The sequence below is a fragment of the Leucopleurus acutus genome (assembly GCF_964270905.1).
Source record: "Leucopleurus acutus genome assembly, chromosome: 3".
Taxonomy (NCBI): Eukaryota; Metazoa; Chordata; class Mammalia; order Artiodactyla; family Delphinidae; genus Leucopleurus; species Leucopleurus acutus.
This window is the reverse complement of record NC_139145.1, coordinates 64,337,056-64,361,735: the sequence shown is the minus strand read 5'-3', so window position 1 is coordinate 64,361,735 and position 24,680 is coordinate 64,337,056. Positions and strand designations below refer to the sequence as shown.

Sequence of the window (24,680 nt, the reverse complement as noted above, 5' to 3'; positions counted from 1 at the left end):
AAGGGTACGTTCTATAATCTTAATAATTTCGAAGTCCAAGAAATTTCTAGTAAGCACAATGAAAATTACAATTGGATGGTAAAAATGGGACTTGACACCAGAGTGTTTCAAAGACCAGGTAATCATTTTATTTTTCTATTCCTGACACTCAAATTCATAGGGGGTGAAAAGACAATAGAACATAATCAAAATAACAAACAAACACAATTCAAGGACATTTAACCAACTATTATAGCTGTTCTTTGTAAAATATATAAAGGTAAACAAACATCTTTATATAAATTAATGCTTAACAATCTGTATACACTGTAAAACAATTGTTAAAATTCACACTAACATGCTAGTGCAAGCAGTGGTGTACAAAAGTGCAAACAAGGTTAGTGATGGAAAACTTATCACCGACTTACCACTTCAACATACTCTGCATTCAGTCAAATACTGAAGGCCTCATCACGGAAAACACTTCGATCACTTTTAAAGTTATGTGGCTACATTCACTACATTCACTAGCATTCACTGAGTGCTCTTGCCTCAGTATGGCAACTGATTGTGAGTTCAGGTTAGGAGCAGCACCAGGGAATCCAGAAACCCATGTGAAGTTGGCCATTCTGATGTGAATCTTCATACTTGATAATGAAAACAATTTCAAGGACAGCTTGTATGTCAAAAACTGTAGAACTGTCACCTCCCTCGACCCTCAAATATTTAAAACTAAAATTAAATCTAATTCCCCCGCTTCATTTAAAATACATGCTGAAGAATTCATCCACTCTAGTGTGGCTTTTCCACAGAAAATAATTCTGCATGAAATCACTCAAAAGCCTTTCCCATTTCTGTCCTAAAATCTATTTGGGGTGGGGGCACTCCTGAAACAAAGTTTACTTTGGATAAATTTGCTTTACTGTGATTACTTTGGACTCTGTTTAAAAGTGTGGTCAAAGCCCAGAACAATCAATCAGAGGTACTAAATATATTAGCTACTTAATGTTCCAAATCATGAGGACAAAAATTAGTTCAAAATTGCATCTTCAACAGACTCTGTAGACTCCCTTTATACTCAGGGATCTTTTTATCCAGGTGTGGGCTGGGGTATGTGAGGGGTAATGGTTCCAGGGTTCAAGAGTAGAAACATGGTTTTAACAAAATTCCAATCACTTTACACAGAGGCACAGTCCCTATATTTTTAAGAGCTTGTTCTCTTTCTTTTTTTTTTTTTGGTTAAAAAGCACTAATTTGCATTTCAAAAGGACAATGATGGAAATGACCAGAAACATAAATATGGAGCTTTGAGAATTTAGTCCTTAATTGAAGATATACTGTTTTCTGAACTCTCAACTATTTATTACAAAAAAAAATTTTAATGTTTATAGAAAATCTTTAATTCCCTATTAATTTTGCATCCAGAAGTTTATATTTGCTAATCTCTACTTTTTTCATGCTCTCTTGGAGACTTTTTGAAGCTTCACCAACTTTTACATACGTTTAAAATGATTCAAACAGGGACTTCCCTGGTAGTCTCCACGATTCCAATGCAGGGGACACGGCGATCCCTGGTCGGGGAACTAAGATCCCGCATGCTGCATGGCACGGCCAGAAAAAAAAAAAATCCAAACCATATACTCTAAATAAAATCAACGCAAGATTTTCTGAGAGACTTCCTTTTATATTAGCTATTTTCAGTGTACTCTGGTCAAAATTTATTTGGCAATAGAAGTCTTGCAAACTTCAGTCCTGTAAGTGACTAAGACTGAAATGCTACGTTGAGCCACATACCAAGTACAGTTTCAGAAAATGTAAACCTGTCTCCTGAAACTCTCAAATCATGTCAACTAGAGGTATTCTGTTTTTAATGATGGAACTTGTGAAAATGCTGGGTTAATTAAATCATTTTGCAGAAGGCAAGAAACACTGTTATCAAATATTACTCTATTTTAATGATTTACAAGTAACTTACATGCTGGAAAGCACTACACAGAAGTGTGAGCCAGTTGAAAACTAAAGAAAAGAAATGTTCTGTGTATACATTGTAAACCACAGTAAATTTGTATATGTACACAGGCACACAAAACTGAAATTTAGATCTATGCAAGCAGTATCTGAATTCATACTTCTTTGGCACTCAAAGATACTGGGTCAACTAAGCCAATGGTGAAGAATATTTTTTCATATGCTTTAGGAAATATCTGTGCCCCAATTTTTAAAAATGCTATAATCTTCAATCTAAAAATTCACCAAGATAAACTGGAATCCATCAATTTAAACAGTTACACAAAAGTATAATTAACAGCAGTCACTGAAACAGGTGTTGAGGTTGAGAAGCTCTTCTTTAAAAATACAAAAGCCAGCTGAGACCCTCTATTTTTAGTTTTGGACTTAAGATTTTAAAACATCTTTTGAACACTTCCTGATTTATATGGAATCCAATCTTAACTTGTATACAACAGTGTTAATTACATTTTCACACTCAACAGTGGGAGGAACAAAATTAACCTATGTCCCCAATACTACCATTTACCCAAAAACTACTCCGCAAATGTGCACACTTGCACAGGCACATACAGAGTATATGTTTTCCCCATGTGCTTTTACTGCTTCTTGGCATTCTCTTAACTTGCTTCTCCTGAAGGAAGCAGTGACTTAGTGTATATGCTCTGAGGAGCTCTCAGAACTAGATGGTATGCCCAATGGCTGGGGAACTCTGAGGCCCATCTCCTTGGAGCTGGCAGGAAAGTGCAGCTTCATTTCCAGAGGTTCAGGCCATAAGACTCTTACATCATTGGGAAAATATCCACAGTTTAGTGTGGTCCACAAAGTGACTTTGTTCCTTTGATCCCAGTGACAGACCTAGAATGAGAGCTCTGGAACAATATATTTTGTACCAGAAAGCAAATCCCCTCTAGAGAAACCACTAAGCTTTTTCCTTTATACCAATTTATAACACAAATAATTAACTTCTCAATTATCACAATAGATACTAGGAAATACTTGAAGAAAGGCATGTCCCTGTAAATATTGAAAAGATACCATCAACAAGAGGCAATTACTTTAATAAGGCTTAGTTCTGTCTGGTCAAGACGTTAAAAATGAGTACTTTAAACATATCTGGCAGAATAAACCAAGAGGCTGAAATGTCATTTGCTACTTTTCCCATGGTGCTACTGATGTTTCTAGGCAGGGAGAAAGCTTTCTATTTTCATTTAGAAGGAAACTGAAAGTGAAATAGAATAGGTGAATTCCTAAAACCAAATGTCATGGTGAAATGACCTTGTTGGTTTAGCCAACTGGTAATTCCTTCCAGGCATATCCTTCAATCCTTATTTGCTTCATATATTACATTATTGATGACAGAAAGGACTACAGTAACTCTGATTTGGACAACAGCTAGAGAAAAACACTGATTCTGATATTAAAATTACTCTTGATGGAATTGGAGCAATCTATTCTCAATGGAATTGGTTAAATGTACTATGAAACCTTGGTTTATGACCAAGAGAGGAAACCTTAAGCTTGACAGTCTTTAAAAATAAATATTTGGCACTTGTCTTTCAGCGAATTATGGGAATCTCTGACATATGGAAAAAAAGAACTCAATTTCTTAGGAAATTAAAATGCTTTAAAAAGCTAACTAAAATCTTACTAGAAAGCCTGTCAATGAGGTTTGCAGACACTATCGCATGGCAAGAATTGTATCTAAAAACAAAAGCCTTTTGTGCTATAAAGGGAGCTAGCTGAGAATAAAAAAAAAGAAAATTAAATACATGGATTCATTTTCTTTCCACCAAGAAATAAAATACGCCAAAAATGCAAAAGAGCTGAAGGACAGGAGCAAAATCCCCAAATATCTCAGTGACAAATGAAGGAGAATAGGCTCTTTTTCCTCAGATGCACGCCTCCACGATGAGACTGTGCACAAGACCCTACTTGTTGTTTGCCCTAGAGAGTACCATTAAGTATAAAGAGACTGGGGAGTACCTCTAAATGTGGGGAGACTGGTGCCTGTCACTACTTTTGGTGAAGAGGCACAGAATACCAAACCAGTAAGATGGAGCACTTCAGAATGAGACAACTGGAATGGGCCTGTCAAACCAAAAATTAACCTTGGGTTGTACCAGAAGATGTGCTTTTCTGCAGAAGGCCGATCCCACAGGGACTAGGACATGGACCCCATCAGCATTGGTAATGGTAGTGTTACAGATAAAAATACACATGATTCAGAGATAAATGTGGTATAAGGTACAACCAAACACAACTTGTCTCCTGGAAAATGCAAAAGCCTCTAGGAACTTAAGCATTATTCTAAATATTCTGAAGCAGTCTCCTTTCCCAGTAACCCCCTCATATAGATAATAGTAAACATACAAAATTTCAGAGCATACTAGCCAGATAAGACACATTAAAACAAAACATTTGCCCAATAAGGATGCCAAACATTAGGGTTTGCTTTATTGCATGACGTTTGCATAAGAAAAAATAATGAAAACTGTAAGGCATCATGCAGTCATCAATAAGCTAATTATTAACTGTTCACTTAAGACAGGTGGACACATAATCTAAAATTAAAAAACTAGTTCCAAAAAAGTACATAAAAAGTTTAACATGATGAACTTTTAAATATGGTTTACATTTGTAGTTTCATATTGTTAAAAAGTGCTTCAAAGGTAGTCTGGAAAGTTGCTCTTTAAAAATGGTGCTGGGGGTAATGTCAGATTATAAACTAAATTCTAATTATTTTTATGGAATTAGAAAGCTACATTGTGATATTCAGCTTACTTGAATCAGTCTTTAATTCTCACTCAAATTAGGTTGATAAGATATTAATAATCTAAAAAACATCTGTTTTCTAACCAACAAAAGTCTATTGAATTCAAGTTATGCATGTCGAGTGATCAAATCTCTGAGTAGGCCTGAATGGTGAGACCCTGAACCGATGCGGGCTGGTGTTAATCAATGTACTGAGCCATCCAGCGGAAGCCTTCTCCATAACCTTGTCTTTTGAGCACACTACACATAAAAACTTCTAAGGGCCGGGCATTCAGTTCTTTCAGAGATACACTGCCCTAGAAGAGAAGATAGACATTATGTTGAATGACCCCTTAATGAAATAAAAGCTCCACTCCCCAGGAGAACTGCAGCTCGTACATCTTAGAACAAAGGGTGACTGTGATAAAGCCACGGCTGTTTGGCATCCAAGTACCCTCCCCTAAACACACAGGACGTCTCCTCTCACTCTACTGGAGGACAGGATGTCTGCTCAGTGGGACAGAGGTGAGCTTGTGAGGCACACAAGAATGAAAATAATCTGTGACTTAGAAAAAATTCAAGTTACCTGGGACAACTGGCTTCACTTATATTAAAAACAAACATTCTCTGAGTAGGTTTATGACTAAACAAGGCATTTCTTAAAATTAATGTGGAGCAGGGACTTCCCTGGCAGTCCAGTGGGTAAGACTCTGAGCTCCCAATGTGGGGGGCACCAGTTCGACCCCTGGTTGGGGAACTAGGATCCCACATGCAATGCAGCATGGCAAAAAAAAAAAAAAAAATTAGTGTGCAGTTATTAAAAAGAAGAAACAGAAAATAGACCAAAGTCTACCATATCTAACATAAGAGTCTCCTTCCATAGGCTGCAATATTTCTCTACTCTGGGATTTTTTTAATACTAAGGTGCTTCCCCAAAACAAATGCCAGTAAAAATGAATGCAAAAATAATGTGTCTTAAAGCTTATTATAAATCATATGTTCAGAAAACCCCAACACTGCTATGGCCAAGTTTACATTTTATTTTTATCTGTGTGGTGAACTCTTAAACACTGAACTGAAGGCCTAAATACACTACTGGTATGCTTAAACATTCAAGTATATTATTTAGTGGCTAATTCTGAAAAATTATGACAAATAAAACTTTGAAAGCTTTCATTCAGTTTCTCATAAGCATAGGCTTTGACTTTTTTTTTTGCGGTACGTGGGCCTCTCACTGTCGTGGCCTCTCCCGTTGCGGAGCGCAGGCTCCAGACGCGCAGGCTCAGCGGCCATGGCTCACGGGCCCAGCCGCTCCGCGGCATGTGGGATCTTCCCGGACCGGGGCACGAACCCGTGTCCCCTGCATCGGCAGGCGGACTCTCAACCACTGCGCCACCAGGGAAGCCCGTAGGCTTTGACATTTTTGATATCACCAAGAAAAGGTTTCATTTCATTCAGTGGTAGAAAGAAAATAAATGAGGACATTAAAAAAAGACCCAAATGTATAAATGACAGTTTTTAAGAAAAAAAAATGAAAATGGGCTTATGAGGTAGGACAATAATAATTTAAAGACATCTGGTTATACACCTGAAACTAGTATAATGTTGTATGTCAACTATACCCCAATTTAAAAAAAAAAAAGCCAGACTGTACCAATTAAACCGATAAGAATGATTACTGTTAGGGGTAGTGTGGGAACACACTATTTCAGAAGATTAAAAAAAAATAAAATAAAAAGATATTTGTACTACTGAATGAAATATTCACACTTGTCAAATTTTTTTTTTTTTTTTTTTTTTTTTTACCTTTCCTGTTGTCTGGCCATATAAACCAAACATCTCTCGCAACCTCTCTTCACTGATGGCTTCAGGTCTGTCAATCTTATTTCCAAGAATCAGTATAGGCACATTAGCAACAGTTTCATCTGTCATTAGTGACTGAAAAACAAAACAAAACAAAATGAACGACAAGATGTTGATATGAAACCATCTAAAGGTTCATTGTGACAAGCTACCAAATGGGCATCAAGGACTCATTCTCTATCATACCCGTCAGTTTGGCTAACTTTCTTTGGCAAACTCTCCCTACATTTTAAAGTGAGCTCAACAAACCCAAAGCTCAATTCTTCTGCCTCCCTAAGTCTCCTTCTGTAAATGCTCACTCTGTGAATAGACCCAACACTTTGAAGCATGCAGACCTGGTTTCATTTCTAGTTCTGCTGCTTTTGAGTTGTGAGATCTTACACAAATAAGGCTCATTGAAGTTCAAAGAGAATTTGCAATAGTACCCCCTACCTTATGGAGTTAATTTGAGAATTAAATGAGGTAATATGCACAGTGGCGGGCACAAAGTAGGAACTCAGGAATTCCCTGACCCTGTTCCAAGACCAGAGACTATCTGGACTTTTCCACATGAATAAGTACTTGTTTGCTTGCTCTAGGCAGAGGCATGGCCAGGTCAACCTTCCATCAAATCATGGACCTGCTTTCTCTGTGGACCCAGATCTAGCACTGACCTTGCCTACTGCTTCTGAGCCCCTTTATGAAGCATGTGACCCGGGAGACGGGAGAGGAGGTGGCTACACATGGCCCTGATCACTCCTGGGAGCGGTGACAAAGATAGCATGTTATGCCATTTCCAGGTTCTGGCTAACTCCTGAAGAAACCAGCATCCTAGGAGGACCAGGGGCTTCAGATCAAGCCGCTACAGGAATGTAGCAGACATGAAATATACTACAAGGGCACACTCTGCACAGAGTGAGCCCAAGCCTTCAGGAAGGAAGCCTGCATTAGTACCTCCTCAATAGCTACAATTACTCCAAGCTACTCCCTCTACATTCTAAGTAGAATAATCTCAGAACTCCACAAATTGTCAGGAGTTACATCAGAGGCTGCAAAAAAAGCCACACTCTGATACCTACATATCCAGCCTATTTCCTCAGGCTTACCAGAGTGATTCAACTATGTTTAGTTTTAATTATTTAACTTACATCAAGCTCTTCTTTTGATTCTAACAGCCTTTCATGGTCTGCACAATCCACCAGAAATACAATGCCATTGATAGCAGGCAGGTAGTTTTTCCACACTCTTCGAGCTAATAAAAACAATCAGGAGTTATATTTTATTTGCTGGTCAAACCTAGCAGATAGTTTGCGGGAAGAGTCCAACAAGATATCAAGTGTAATTATCCCTGAGCTGCTGCTACTTCATTATATACTCAAGTCAATCTTTCACCCAATATTGCCAAAATCTTTCCAGGTGACCAAAGAAGAAATAACAGGTTTTCCTTGATTGTAGGCAAGTCAAATACTTCACTCTGCCCCAATTTTCCTATGTTAGAAGAAGAATTAATATTTGCTACTAATGGACAAGGATGCACATTAAGTTCATTGGAGGGACCACTACTATTTCTTATATGCAGTATTCATTTTTTTGACATTCCTAGTTTATCAGTTTTTTGCCAGTGATAAATCTGGAGTCAGTGACAGAAGGAAATTAGTATCGGGTACAGACTTGTTAAGTTAAAATAATAAACTGTTCTACTCATAACAGAAATTAAAGTTTATGAAACCATTAGGGTAATTTTTGCCATGACATTCTCTTTTAGAGGGGAAAACAGTTTTGGGGGTACCCTAGGGGAAGGTAACTTTATATTCTGACTTCAGTTTTATAATATACCTTAAAATAATATAGAAATGAAGTCTCAAACTCCATTAGGTTCTAAATCTAATGATTATATTCCAGGAATTAGTTTATGTATATTTTAAACAATTGATATATGTCTCAAATGTGCTTTCACTAGCCACAGGCTTTGTAATATTCATTATTTATGAATTACCATGTGGTGGATACTGCTAAGTCCTTTTGGGGATATTAAAAAATAACTAGGATTTCAGTCCCATTAAGTTTAGTAGAGGAAATAAGACAGTCGTTGCACACTTGCAGATATGTATACAAACGCACTAATTGCTACGTAAGTATAGCTGAGAGCACTCCCAGCTGGGAGTGGCTTCTCAGGGGAGGCAGCGGGACTTACACTGGGCCCTGAAGGTGGGTTACCTATGTGCAGATGGGGATGGCATAAGCACAGAGGTGGGAGAACACCAAGATGGTTTGGTTTGGTTGGAGTAAAGAGAATGGGAAAGGGTATAGTGGGAAATAAAGACTCAAAAAGTAAAGTGCGATCAGATCACAGAGATCCTGAGTGCCAGGTCAGTGAGTTTGGCCTTTATTTTATAGGTAATGAGTTAGCCACTGAAGGTTTTTCATACAGAGCAATAACATATTCATAACATGATTACGACAGTAAGCGAAAGGTGGACTGGAGCAGGGAAAGAATGGAGGCTAAATTTTACTCATATGCTTTACCACCAAAAGCAATTCAGACTTAAATTGGAGTACCATGAAAATCATCCTTTGCATTTAAAGCGTTTATCTAGGGGTAATAACTCCTAAATTTTAAGTCTACTCTGGCTTTCTTTGAATAGAATGAGGTTTCATGCACTGGAACATAATGGTCACATTTTTATTAAATAAAACAAAGCAATAGAATCTCACCTTGAACATGTCCACCCAGATCAAAAGTTGTAAATGTCATGCCAGCAATGGTTAGTTCTTCTGACGCTAAATAATAATACAAAATATTTTAACAACATGAAGATTAGACATCCATTCCTGGTATATATTGCCACTTAAAGTTTGATTTACTTTAATTGCAAATAAGGTCAACTCAAAAAGCAATTCTCTGTTGTAACTACTATATGCCCTTTCATATTGCCAATATAATGCACGTAAATGGTAATATTCATTTCTAGTATTCACTACCCACCACAAATCCAACACTTACTTATTTTTCCTTCTCTATCCTGCTGAAATTGACAATTATTTACTGTGAATTCAAGTGACTGCTCCAACCTAATAATTTTTCCTGTAATTCATCTTAAACGATAAAGGTGAAATAACAGTATTCTCTCATGGCTGTCATATTTCGCAGGTGACAGTCTTTAATGACAAACACAATTATAATAAAAAATTTGGCTATTATTTCTTCAAATATTTTTTCTGCTCCCTTCCTTCCCCTTCTGGGACTTCAATGATAGGTTTGCTAGACTACTTAATATTGTCCCACAAGTCACTGAGGCTCCGTTGATTTTTTTTTTCAGTCGTTTTTCTCTCTGTTTCTTTTAGTTTCTATTGCATTGACTTAAGTTCACTGGTCTTTCCTGCTGCAGTATTGGCACTAATTTGCTATTAATCCTTGGGACTTCCTTGGTGGTCCAGTGGTTAAGATCTGTGTTCCACTGCAGGGGTGCGGGTTCAACCCCTGGTCGGGGAACTAAGATTCCACATGCCGTGCAGTGTGGGACACCCTCCACCCCACAAAAAAAATTGCTATTAATCCTATCTAGTGAAAATTTCATTTCAGATATTTTATTTTTCTTTTCTATAAGTTCCATTTGGTTCTGTCTTATATCTTCCATTTCTCTCCTCATTATGTTCATGTTCCCCTTAAATCCTTTTTTTTTTTTGCAGTATGTGGGCCTCTCACTGCCGTGGCCTCTCCCGCCACGGAGCACAGGCTCCGGGCGCGCAGGCTCAGGGGCCATGGCTCACGGGGCCCAGCCGCTCTGCGGCATGTGGGATCTTCCCGGACCGGGGCACGAACCCGTGTTCCGTGCATCGGCAGGCGGACTCCCAACCACTGCGCCACCAGGGAAGCCCTCCCTTAAATCCTTAAGCATATTCATAACAGCTATTTCAATGTCCTTATTTGCTAATTCCATCATCTTTTTTACTTCTGCCATCATCTTTGTTACAATCTGTTTTTACTGATTAATTTTTCTCCTGGTCATGGATCATACTTTCCTGCTTCTTTGCATGTCTAATAATTTATTGAATGTTGCATTTTTAAAAAATTAATTAATTTATTTTTGGCTGCACTGGTTCCTCCCTGCTGCGCGCAGGCTTTCTCTAGTTGTGGCGAGCAGGGGCTACTCTTCCTTGCAGTGCGCAGGCTTCTCATTGCGGTGACTTCTCTTGTCGCGGAGCACGGGCTCTAGGCACACGGGCTTCAGTAGTTGTGGCGCACTCACGGGCTTAGTTGCTCCGCGGCATGCGGGATCCTCCTGGACCGGGGCACGAACCCGTGTCCCCTGCATCGACAGGCGGACTCCCAACCACTGCGCCTCCAGGGAAGCCCTGCAGATCGGTTTTTAAGTTTTGTAGGGCAGACCTAAGTAGCCTTTACTTTGGAGCTACTTTAGCCCCATTACTAAGATATGATCCTTTGGAGTATTCAACAATGTCTCTCCTTTTTGGCTGGTGCGAACTTGGATTCCCGGCCCCATGTGAGCTCTGGGAATTATTTGGCTAACAACTCCACTATAACTGTTCTTCCAGAAATTATTCTTTGACTGGCCATGTGTATTTCACTCTATGTATGCACAGATTGGTAATCAGCCATGAAAATATCTGGAGTTCTGGGATTTACCTGGTGGTCCAGTGGTTAAGACTCCATGCTTCTACTGCAGGGGGCCCATGTTTGATCCCTGGTCAGGGAACTAGATCCCGAATGCATGCCACAACTAAGAGTTCGCATGCCACAACTAACACCCGGCGCAGCCTAAATAAATATATATATATTTTTAATTTCTGGAGTTCCTTCTCTGCAGAGCTCCTTCGTCTGTGGTAATCTGCCCAGCAAATTCTAGTCACCTCAGCCTCCCCAAATTCTGGTCTCTGTCTCCTCAACTCAGTAAGACTACTAGGTTGTTTGGGTTTCCTCTCCCTACACCATGATCTGAAAATTACCTCCTGTGATAAAACTTGAATAGAGAAGCATTTGTTTTTCTTCTCTCAGGAATCATAGCCCTGTGCTATGTTGTAGTAGATATTTTTGTCCAGTTTTCTAGTCATTTACAGTGGGATGGTAATTCCAGACTCTGTTACTCCCTCATGGCCAAAAGCAGAAGACCCCCTACAATTACCATGAAAGGTTCAGTATAATTGTTAACTATTCAATATAACTATGAGACCCCAGAGTAGTTTATCTTGCTAAAAAATTCTGTATGAAGACTGCCAACTGAATGAACAAGTAATACAATTTGTGTTCAAAGCATGATCCTTTCCATAAGGAAAAGATAATGCTTGGATGTGGTTGGCAAACTACCCTATGGTTACAATCCCCAGTACACTCCGTGCTTTCTAAAAGAAGTCCCAATTTGATTAAGATACAGAACACTGTTAACATCCCAGCAAGTTCCCTCTTGCCCCTTCCCAGTCTACACCTCCACTCCCAGAAGCAAGCACTGATCTGAATTCTATCACCACAGGTTTGTTTTGCCTGTTTTAGAATTTTATATAAATGGTATCATATAGTACATAAATTTTGTGACCAGCCTCTTCCATGCAATATAATATGCGTCATATGTATCAGCAGTTTATTCCTCTTTCTTGTTGAGTAGAATCCCATTGTTTATCCATTCTTTTTTTGAAGGACATCTGAGCTGTTTCCAGTTCGGGGCTACTACAGATAAATAAAACTGGTATAATAAACATTCTTGGATGAGAATTTTGGTGAACACATGTTTTTCATTTCTCCTAGATAAATACCTAGCAATAGAACTGCCAGATCATAGGGTAGATATATGTTACCTTTTTCATATATGCTTTTTCTTTTTAAATTTTTATTGGAGTATAGTTGATTTGCAATGTTGTGTTAGTTTCAGGTGTACAGCAAAGTGAATCAGTTATACATATATACCCATTCTTTTACAGATTCTTTTTTTTTTTAAGATTTTTTAAAGATTTATTTATTTATTTAAAAGATTTATTATTTATTAATTTATTTTGGCTGTGCCAGGTCTTAGTTGCAGCACATGGGATCTTCGTTACCACATGTGGGATCTTTAGTTGTGGCATGCAGGATCATTTGTTGCGGTATGCAGACTTCTTAGTTGTGGCATGTGGGATCTAGTTCCCTGACCAGGGATCGAACCCGGGCCCCCTGCACTGGGAACATGGAATCTTACCCACTGGACCACTAGGGAAGTTCCTATTTATTTATTTATTTTGGTTGAGCTGGGTCTTAGTTGAGGCACATGTGACCTTCGTTGCCGTGTGCGGGATCTTTAGTTCTGGCATGCGGAATCTTTCACTGAGGCATTTGAACTCTTAGTTGTGGCAGGCATATGGGATCTAGTTCCCTGAACAGGGATTGAACCCAGGCCTCCTGTGTTGGGAGCGAGGCATCTTAGCTACTGGACCACCAGGGAAGTCCCCAAATTCTTTTCCCATATAGGTTATTACAGGATATTGAGTAGAGTTCCCTGTTAGTTATCTATTTTTTAAAATTTCTTTTTAAAAAATTAATTTATTTTTATTTTTGGCTGCATTGGGTCTTCATTGCTGCACGCGGGCTTTCTTTAGTTGCGGTGATTGGGGACTACTCTTCGTTGCAGTGCATGGGCTTCTCTTGTTGCGGAGCACAGGCTCTAGGCACGTGGGCTTCAGTAATTGTGGCACGCGGGCTTAGTAGTTGTGGCTCGCGGGCTCTAGAGTGCAGGTTCAGTAGTTGTGGCTCACGGGCTTAGTTGCTACGCAGCATGTGGGATCTTCCTGGACAAGAGCTCGAACCTGTGTCCCCTGCATTGGCAGGCAGAATCTTTTTGTTTTTTTTTGAATTTTATTTTATTTATTTTTTTATACAGCAGGTTCTTATTCGTTTTCCATTTTATACACATCAGTGTATACATGTCAATCCCAATCTCCCAATTCATCACACCTCCCCGACCCCCGGCCACCACTTCCCCACCTTGGTATCCATACGTTTGTCCTCTACATCTGTGTCTTTATTTCTGCCCTGCAAACTGGTTCATCTGTACCATTCTTCTAGGTTCCACATATATGCGTTAATGTACAATATTTGTTTTTCTCTTTCTGACTTACTTCACTCTGTATGACAGTCTCTAGATCCATCCACGCCTCTACAAATGACCCAGTATCGTTCCCTTTTATGGCTGAGTAATATTCCATTGTATATATGTACCACATCTTCTTTATCCATTCGTCCGTCGATGGGCATTTAGGTTGCTTCCATGAACTGGCTATTGTAAGCAGTGCTGCAGTGAACATTGGGGTGCAGGTGTCTTTTTGAATTATGGTTTTCTCTGGGTATATGCCCAGTAGTGGGACTGCTGTGTCATATGCTAATTCTATTTTTAGTTTTTTAAGGAACCTCCATACTGTTCTCCATAGTGGCTGTATCAATTTACATTCCCACCAACAGTGCAAGAAGGTTCCCTTTTCTCCACACCCTCTCCAGCATTTGTTGTTTGTAGATTTTCTGGTGATGCCCGTTCTAACTGGTGTGAGGTGATACCTCACTGTAGTTTTGATTTGCATTTCTCTAATAATTAGTGATGTTGAGCAGCTTTTCATGTGCTTCTTGGCCATCTGTATGTCTTCTTTGGAGAAATGTCTATGTAGGTCTTCTTCCCATTTTTTGATTGGGTTGCTTGTTTTTTTAATATTGAGCTGGCAGGGGGATTCTTAACCACTGCGCCACCAGGGAAGTCCATAGTTATCTATTTTATATATAGTAGTGTGTATATGTTAATCTCAATCTCCTAATTTATCACTTCCCCCCCACGTTTCCCCTTTGGTAACCATAAGTTTGATTGCAAGATCTGTGAGTCTGTTTCTGGTTTGTAAATAAGTTCATTTGTATCATTTTTAAATTAGATAGATTCCACATATAAGTGATATCATATGATATTTGTCTTTGTCTGACTTTACTTCACTTAGTAGGATAATCTCTAGGTCCATCCATGCTGCTGCAAATGGCATTATTTTGTTCTTTTTTATGGCTAAGTAATATTCCACTGTATATATGTACCACATCTTCTTTATCCATTCCTCTATCGATGGACATTTAAATTGCTTCCATGTCTTGGCTATTGTAAATAGTGCTGCAATGAACATTCAGGTTCATGTATCTTTTTGGATTATGGTTTTCTCTGGATATATGCCCAGGAGTGGGATTGCTGGATCATACAGTAGTTCTATATTTAGTTTTTTAAGAAACCTCCATACTGTCCTCCATAGTGGCTGTACCAATTTACATTCCCACCAACAGTGCAAGAGGGTTCCCTTTTCTCCAGACCCTCTGCAGCTCTTATTGTTTGTAGATATTTGATGATGGCTATTTTGACCAGTGTGAGGTGATACGTCATTGTAGTTTTGACTTGCATTTCTCTAATAATTAGTAAGGTTGAACATCTTTTCTTGGGCTTTTTGACCATCTGTCTGTCTTCTTTGGAGAAATGTCTATTTAGATCTTCTGCCAATTTTTTGATTGGGTTGTTTGTTTTTATGATATTGAGTGGCACGAGCTGTTTATATATTCTGGAGATTAATCCCTTGTTGGTCGCTTCATTTGCAAATACTTTCTCCCATTCTGAGGGTGGTCTTTTCATCTTGTTTATGGTTTCCTTTGCTGTGCAAAAGCTTTTACACTTAATTAGGTCCCATTTGTTTATTTTTGTTTTTATTTTCATTACTCTAGGAGGTGAATCAAAAAAGATATTGTGGGACTTCCCTCGTGGTGCAGTGGTTAAGAATCTGCCTGCCAATGCAGGGGACATGGATTTGAGCCCTGGTCCAGGAAGATCCCACATGCTGCGGAGCAACTAAGCCCGTGAGCCACAACTACTGAGCCTGAGCTCTAGAGCCCGCAAGCCACAGATACTGAGCCCGCGAGCCACAACTACTGAAGCCTGCACACCCTAGAGCCTGTGCTCTGTAACAAGAGAAGCCACTGCAATGAGAAGCCCATGCACTGCAAATAAAGAGTAGCCCCCACTCGCCACAACTAGAGATAGCCTGCGCGTAGCAACAAAGACCCAACACAGCCAAAAATAAATAAATTAATTAATTAAAAAAAAGATATTGCTGAGATTTATGTCAGAGAGTGTTCTGCCTATGTTTTCCTCTAAGAGTTTTATAGTATCCAGCCTTACATTTAGGTCTTTAACCCATTTTGAGTTTATTTTTGTATATAATGTTAGAGAGTATTTTTAGTTTCATTCTTAAAAATATGCAATGCAAAAAAAAAAATATGGAATGCTTCACGAATTTGTGTGTCATTCTTGTGCAGGGGCCATGCTAATCTTCTCTGTATCATTCCAATTTTAGTATATGTGCTGTCGAAGTGAGTACACACATGTTTTTTGATTAATTGAAAAATATTAGTTGAAATGAATGTGAGCCACAGGAAGGTTGAGATAGCATCTGTTTTGTGCCACTGCTTTTACTCCTAGTACTTAGAACAATGTCTGCCATAGAGCAGGTGCTCAAAAAATATTTGTTAAATAAATTAAAAAGGGCAACATCATAAAATTTTTAAAATGACTTACACCTAATATAAGACCACTGTGTAATCTCTTCCATTTCTATTGCTTTTGCAGATAATTTTGTATACTCAATTTCACCATGATCATTTTTCTTTAACAGTATTGTTCTTGTATCAGAATCTTATTTGTCAAGCCCCACTTTCCTCTCCTAATATAAAAAAAAAAGTATCAATTTTACAAAAATCTTCCTTTTCCAACTTCACTCACTAACAGCTTTAGAGATAAAATGGTAATTTGTTTTGCTCTATTTTCCTTCTTTGTTCTTTGTATATTTACTGAACTAAATTAACTATCATATTATCTACTTTTTAGTCCAGTTCTCAATTTTATACTCATTATTAAGGCCAACACTCATTATTTCATAATTAATTTATGGATTAACTTATCTTTAAACTCTCTGTGTACTTGATTCATCGTCTTTTCAACAGTAAAAGTAAGTTCACAGGTATTTTAAGATTAGATTTCTGTTTCTAATAATTTTATCACTTTAACATTAACTTTACTTTCTCAAACAGTACCTATTACATAATCTTATATACAGGATGATACGTATTAAGTGATTTATAGAATCATTATTAATGTCTTTCAGGTAGTCTTTCTAAAAGGAAGCACAGTAAATTATTTTTTAATTATTTTAAAACTTTCTAGGGAATTCCCTGGCCGTCCAGTGGTTACAACTCGGTGCTTTCACTGCCGTGGGCCCAGGTTCAGTCCCTGGTTGGGGAACTAAGACCCTGCAAGCCGTGGGGTGTGGCCAAAAAGAACACCAAAAACCAAAAACCTTTCTATAAGTGTATCAATACATGCCCTGTTTTTTGGAATAATTCTGTGGTCTTTATATTAGAAATAGTTCAGGTTGTTAGGACTGGAAAAATAACTGGTTAACAAGTTGAGAGCTACCAGCAAAGTATAAGACTATAATCTGTCCATTGAATAATGATTAAAATAGTACAGTTCTAAAATTTGAAAGAAATTTAGGTTATGTAACAAGCTAATGGTGACTATTTATAACCTAAGCAATATGTTGTTGAATATCATATCATAATCCCTGAGGCAATAACTTTTTAATTCCTCTAGCTGGACAATGGTATACTAACTGATACGAAGATATGAGTATTATTTCAAGATCTAAATATACTCCCTAGAGTTGGGTCACTTATTATTTACTATACTATTTTAAGAACAGGTGAAATGACCTGATCATAATTTATCCACCAAAAAAACAAACAAAACCTTTTGGTTAGGGCCTATGAATTGGTATCACTTGATCAAGTAATATATTGTATGGGAGAATATACTTACTGGGATGTAACGTTGGGACATGTTGTCCAAGTCTATCATCTTTTAGCATGTGTAGCAATGTTGTTTTTCCCGCATTATCCAATCCAAGAAATACCAATTTACCAGTTTTCTTATATAATCCTGCAGAATAAGAGCTATGATTAGTCAAAGTGATATCTGACAGACTACACAAATAAAATGACTTTAAAAAGAAGTATAATATAATAGTCACAATTTAGTTATTTAGATACTTTTCCTAATTACCCCAGATTTTTGATAAAGAAACATTAACCTTTTGAACTTTTAACATTTTATAAATTGGCCTGAAAAAGCTTGGATATCTAACCTATTTTTAGTTTTGAAGAGCTATTTTAAATTTATTATGATTTGGGAAGTCAAATCATTATAAAACTAAACTTTGCCCCAATCAATAAATGTGTGTGTGACCTAAACTTATCTTGCAATGCCAAAATGCCAATTCCCTTGACAATTTATCTTAAATCCTCTTTTATTTTATTTTAGTTTATCCCTTGATAAATATCTGTGTCCTCTACTAGAGAAACACTCATAAAATACTTGACATCATGTATTTATGAAGCTAGACCAAAAGAAAAATTAAAGAGTATTTTTCCACAGATAAAAATAGATTAACTATTTTTGACAATAAAAATTACAGTGAGTTTTTTTTCAGTAAAAAAGTTTAGTTCACTGTCAAATTTCCCTGAGAATAAGGTTAAACTATTCACATGATTGCATAACACTAAGCAACAACAAAAATATCCAAGCACATAATTTTAAATATATCAGTCAAGCATTGATAGATAAAGGGATAAACAGATAAAGACAGCATTGACCAATTTACAGTAGACTGGCATTTACTGCAAAGTTCCATATTGAGCTATATATATATGTGTGTGTGTGTGTGTATTTTAAAGACTTTTCTTAGAGCACTTTTAGGTTTACAACAAAACTGAAAGGAACGTACAGAGATTTCCCATATACCTCTGTCCCCACACATACGTATCCTCCCCCAAGAGGATAAAAGTTTAATGACGCATATTCAACAGTATACAGAGTATTTTCACCACCCTAAAAAGTCCTCTGTGCTCTGCCTATACATCCCATCCCACCCAAGGCCCAGCAACCACTGATCTTTTTATTGTCTCCATATTTTTGCCTCTTCTAGAATGTCATAGAATGTCATGTAGTTGGAATCACTCAGTATGTAGCCTTTTCAGATTGGCTTCTTTCACTCAGTAATATGCATTTTAGTTTCTTCCATGTATTTTCATGGCTTGATAGTCCGTTTCTTTTTAGTGCTGAATAATATTCCATTGTCTGGCTATACCATAGTTTATCCATTCACCCACTAGAGGACATCTTGGTTGCTTCCAAGTTTTGGCAGTTATGACTAAAGCTGCCTCAAACACCTGTGTACAGGTTTTCGGGTGGGTGTAGGTTTTCAGGTGGATGTAAGTTTTCAACTCCTTTGGGTAAATACCAAGGACCACAATTGCTGGATTGAATGGTAAGAGTATGTTTAGTTTTATAAGAAACCAACAAACTGTCTTCCGAAGTGGCTGTACCATTTTTCATTCCCACCAGCAATGAATGAGAGTTTCTGTTGTTTCACATCCTCACCAGTATTTGGTGGTGTCAGGATCTGGATTTGGGGCATTCTAATAGGTGTGTAGTGGTATTGAAATTTATTTTTCATGTCTTTAATTGTCTAATACCCATGGAATTCCATGAGGACAGGGAATGCAGCAGCAGCTCAAAAAATACTTAATCAATAAATGAAATTTTTAAGACATTAGGCAATTACAGATTCAGGCCATCCATTTTCTAATAAGTTCGTGCCAAAATAACATCTAGTTCTTTACCCACATTTAAGTTTAAGAAGTAAATTATTTAAGTCCTAATCTTTTGATCACATATTGACCAACAATTCCAATCCTAAAGAGAAGATTGTTTTCCATATTTACTTGAGCTGGGATACTACATCTCTCTAATTATAAATCTGACTAATAATGTCCTTAAACATTTCTATTTCTTAAAAGGTTTCTACGAAGATTGTTTTCCATATTTACTTGAGCTGGGATACTACATCTCTCCTTTATTATAAATCTGACTAATAATCTCCTTAAACATGTCTATTTCTTAAAAGATTTCTATATAGACTGTTTCTAACCAATGCACTCAATCTTACCACCCTTTTAAAAAAAATATTTAATTTTATTTATTTTTGGCTGCGTTGGGTCTTTGTTGCTGTGTACGGGCTTTCTCTAGTTGTGGCAAGCGGGAGCTACTCTTTGTTGTGGTGCGCGGGCTTCTCATTGCGGTGGCTTCTCATGTTGTGGAGCATGGGCTCTAGAGCACAGGCTCAGTAGTTGTGGCATGTGGGCTCAGTAGTTGTGGCGCACAGGTTTAGTTGCTCCACGGCATGTGAGATCCTCCCAGACCAGGGATCAAACCCGTGTACCCTGTATTGGCAGGAAGATTCCTATCCACTGTGCCACCAGGGAAGTCCCTACCACCCTAACTTTTAAATAGTAAAAGTGTACAAGATAATATACTAAAAGGGAACAACTGCATTTAATCTTTAAACTGAGTTGGACTAAATTCTTATTTTGTGGTAGGCACTGTTAAGCACCTGCAAACATTTCACTTAATGCTCAACTCTGTGAAGTAGCATTATTATCCTCTTTTTTACAGAGGGGAAATGAAGACTCAGAGTTAACTTGCTCAAATGCCGAAGTCAGATCTGAGATTTGAACCTATGTTTGATCCCAAAGCTTTGGTTCATTTTCATTTCTCTATACTGCTTCCTAAAGTTAGCACTATTAACCTTCTTGTTCCTGATTGTGATGCAATCTATTTTGCCTTTTCAACATAATTCAGCATAGATTCATTGTTCTATAAACTGAGATATAGATTCCAACATGTTATAACCCAAAGCCCCAGCAAAATAAAGTTTAAAAGCCTCTATTTCTGACCCAGTTCTTGCAAATATGGGACAAAATATTTCAGTCTGATAAAAAGATTTAAGAATTCTCTTGGAGGTAGTATAGAGAGATCTGACATTTGACCTGTAGTAGAGCAACAGTATAAAATAATGTGAGGAATTATATTTTTAAAAAGAAAAAGAACCACTCTGGGTTTTTAAAAATTTACAACTAAGGTTCAACTAAGAAATAAAAATACAGTGACAAAATTTGATCTTACATTTTTATCCTTTCAATATATAGTAGTCAAACAAAATTTATATTTCCCAATCAAAATTTATTTCCTCAGTCAAGATTATGTTTGTGGAGAAAGAAATATTTATATAGGAGATATCATTCCATAAGTATGGTTGTGGCCAGTTTAGAACTATGTTGACCACTCTGTAATTACATGAAATGCTTCTCTTTCTGCCAGTTTACAAGATGATGGTTATAAGGAGACTAAACTTAGGACAAAATTTGAAAATAGGAGACTAGAAATATTTTCATTAATTATTACAATAATAAAATTGTGTATATCCCAACATAAAAGTTAATCAAAAGCCTGGTTCAGGGGGAAAAAAAAAGCCTGTTTCACCGAAAAATGTGACAAGTCAAGGGTGTCAATAAAAGAATGGGAAGCAAAGATTTTTCCTATCTTTAAAATCTATAAAGAGAGGAAAATCACTAGTCAGAATTGCTGGGTAAACAAGACTCATTTAGTAGGTTATAAAATGCCATTTATAATATATGAGGTACTTTATGGAACATGCATTTTTATAATAATAATAAAAAAAGAAACAATGCATTGGATTCCGGTGAGGATTACGTGAGGTAAAGCATGTAAAGCTCTTGTGCAAACTGGCTAATAAATGGTAGCTATTCCTGTTAATAATATGCTTATCAACAACCTTAAAAGATAGGAATTATTATTATTTTACAGATAAGGAAATTAAGGCTAAAGTGGAGAAAAGAGTTTGTCTAAGATTACTTTGCAACAGGTATAATGAGTAATTGAACATGTTTGTATGATTCCAGAGCCCATATTTGTAATTACTGGGTTACATACAAAGAGGCTCTGTACAAATAAAAGACACTTTTATATAAGTAGGATTAAATGGGATAACAAAAGAGAACAAAGGGCCAACATTACCTAAAAACTGTAGCACACTGCTGAAACCACTGTAAATCCAGTCAAATATGAAGGACATAGCCAAATCTTATAGGGTCTGGAAAAAAAAGTGTTTTGAATTTAGTAGTCAACATTAAACACCAACAACATTAAACATCAACTGTGAGTAAATAATCCTACAACCTTACTACAAAGAATTAAACACTCTTCTCCATGCCAGTCTAACCTGATCTATACTGATGAATAAAAAACAAAGTGTCATTAAAATACCAAGTAGAGACTATTCTTTGCCCCTCAAAGTAGCAAACATGAAAAAATTATAACAGTCAAGACTAGAAAAAATGTGGTAAAAGAAGCATTATTAGTGGCAGTATAAATTGGTACAAATCTTTTTCAAAACCAATTTGACAATAATGTATCTGTTGATACCATTTGACCCAAGAATTCTACTTTTAGAAATTGTCCTAAATATGGAAAAGCTTATGTATAAAGATGTTCATCAAAGTGTTCCATAAGAAAATTTTTAGAAATAATCTATGTTCAATAGTAAATTAAATATAGTATCTATGGCATATGAAATATTTACCAAAACCTTGGAGTGGGGGATGGGAGAGAAGGGAGAAAAGAGGAGAAGAAAGGAAATTGATCATGAAATAAGTTTCCGAGTCTGATTTTACCTATGTGGAGTAAAAACCCTTTTTCTTTTTCTTTTGTTCTTTTGTAGCAGTTGGTACCAGACAGTAAATTTCTGGGTTTGTTATCTTTCTGCATTTTTCAAATTTTAATCATGTTACTAAATGTAAAAAAAAAAAAAAAAAAGATTAAATCACAGTAGAAAATACAGAGCATAGTTCAATTCAGCATTTACTTGACATGTACTTGATAAACTAATATAGCTAATATGGAAAATAAGAGAAAAAAAGCCTCTTTAGAAAAAAAAAATCACTTATACAAAAATATGCTTTCAGATCAACAAAGTTCATTTTCTAGAGCTGAACAAAAAAACCCAGGCCCCAAACTTGGGCCAAGTCCAAAAAGTTTGAAGGGCTGTGCTATCTTTGATATTCTTCAGACTAAGTATGACACACAACACTGCTTTCTATAACTGCCTCTCCCTCCAGTGGGCTGCCAAACTGGACACAGATGGGCCCACCAAACTCAATATTCCTTGAGGGTAAGATGTTGAGAGCACATCACCTTAAGAGTCAGAAACAGAGAAAAGAGACAGCCTACCTCCAGTCTGTACAAGGCCTAGCAGTGTTTACTAGGAAATCCCCTGGATCCTGGCAATAGATTCTCCCCTCTTCTATTAACTTCTTACTTGAATTAGCGTAAGCAGAATTTTGTTCTTGCAATCAGTTGATTCCTGATTAAGACAGAGTGACTGGCAAACTATGAATAGTTTCATTTGTCAGTGTCACAAGAATGAGAACTACAACAGCAACATAAATATATAAGAATCTATTATCTTAGAAGTTCTCATTTTACTCAAGTTGAAAATTACACCTCCTACTATTATCATTTTAGGTCATATAGAAATTGAAACTTAAAGTCAGAGAAAATATATACAGGTGGCTTGTCTTTTCTGAAGATTCTGAGGTATATGCTTTTCAAAGGGAATCATAATAATTTTCACTGTAGAGAATCAAATAAAGCAGTGGTGTGTTGAGATATTTAATTTAATTTAATATATATTTACCTAGTTCATATTACATCCAAAGTCTGGAGCTAGACATCATGGGGAATACAAATATTGATGACAAACATGGCTCTTTCTCTCAAAAAGATTATACAGTGATAAATTAGCTACACAAATGCAATTAAACTGAAAAATGTTAAAACTGAATAGGATATTATCTAAAATGGTAACAACTCACCCTATAGAGTTTCAAGACTCATTCAAATACAAGGGGAAAAAAATGCCTATTCTCTAAGTCCTAAGCTACTAGGGGAGTAATGATCATAAGAGCATAAAAACAAAATAATAAAAATAAATAACAGAGATATGAGGTATTTATGTGCATACCAACAGAAAGACGTATGGTATGCTCACAAATGCACTTTATATTTTGTATGAAAAAAGAGAAAACCAGTCCTGCTTGTCTCTACATCCGAAGTCCTATTTCCATAGTTCTATGGTGACACCAGGGTACAGCTAAGGAAAGGTTTCTTAGATGGTGTTTAGCCTGAATGGGTACAGCAAAAAGTCGGGAATTGTTAGATAATATGACTGGGGTTAGGGGACCGCAAACTGAGAGTAAAAAATCAACTGGTGCTAATTAGTGATGCAGAAGCCAGATTGATAAACAAATCTGAGACTAAATTTAGACATTAGGTCTTCATGCCTGCTACTTTTAATATATGAACATAAGAAACGATGCTGAATCCGCCTTTCAACTTAATAAAACAAAGCAAAACAAACAAACAAAAAATATCAGCTACCATTTATTGAACCCCTACGAGCATTATGGTCTAGAGGTTAAGAGCAGGAGCTCTGGTGCTAGGACTTTAATATCTACTTTAGGTAAGTTACTTCACGTTCCTCATCTGTAAAATGGGGATAACAATATTACCTGAGATGGTTATTGTGAAGATTAATTACTACACGCAAAGCATTTAGTATTTCGCATGGAGGAAGCATTTAATTTTAGCTGCTGTTATTATTATTTCTTATACTACATGGCCCACCCCAACAACCTTTCAGATTACATATATTATTGTTCGCATTTTACAGAAGAAGCTGAAGTTACAGTAAATAAAACTCAACTATTAATGATAGGCACAACTAAGTTTCAAACATGAGTTGAACTTCCACGTCCATCCCCTTTCCTTTACATTGCATTGGCTCTCTAAAGCTTTATAATAATAGTTTTAAAGGTTTAAATTTATTTAAGTCATTACATACCATTTTTTAATAACTCCAGCTCATGACTCTGACATGTAATTCCTTCCTCTCCCTCACATCCAACACCCAGTCATTCCTTAGTTCTATCAATTTCTGCACTGAAGTCTCAAGCTTTCTTTGATGCTCACAGGAGCCACCTAGTCAAAAGCCTTATTGTCACTTTCCAAAACTACCATCTTAACATCAAAATGTGTTTCTACCCATCTGTACATGCCGTCCAGAGTAGC

The 24,680-nt window shown here is 36.9% G+C and overlaps 1 protein-coding gene across 2 annotated transcripts in view; it reads right to left on the bottom strand.

The window, feature by feature from the left end:
• Positions 1 to 1,190: 1,190 nt before the first annotated feature.
• The window catches only part of SAR1B (secretion associated Ras related GTPase 1B), a 30,854-nt gene continuing 7,364 nt past the window's right edge, over positions 1,191 to 24,680 (bottom strand). The window contains exons 2-8 of one of the 2 annotated variants that reach the window (XM_082834979.1): positions 22,226 to 22,341; positions 21,570 to 21,645; positions 17,454 to 17,573; positions 9,298 to 9,363; positions 7,731 to 7,834; positions 6,547 to 6,678; positions 1,191 to 5,057 (exon numbers count right to left, since the gene is read on the bottom strand). In XM_082834979.1, the coding sequence (XP_082691105.1) occupies positions 4,941 to 5,057; positions 6,547 to 6,678; positions 7,731 to 7,834; positions 9,298 to 9,363; positions 17,454 to 17,573; positions 21,570 to 21,627 (597 nt within the window). In that variant the 5' untranslated portion in view covers positions 21,628 to 21,645; positions 22,226 to 22,341 and the 3' untranslated portion in view covers positions 1,191 to 4,940. The remainder of the gene's footprint in view (positions 5,058 to 6,546; positions 6,679 to 7,730; positions 7,835 to 9,297; positions 9,364 to 17,453; positions 17,574 to 21,569; positions 21,646 to 22,225; positions 22,342 to 24,680) is intronic. The other variant, XM_082834978.1, reaches the window with a different exon arrangement.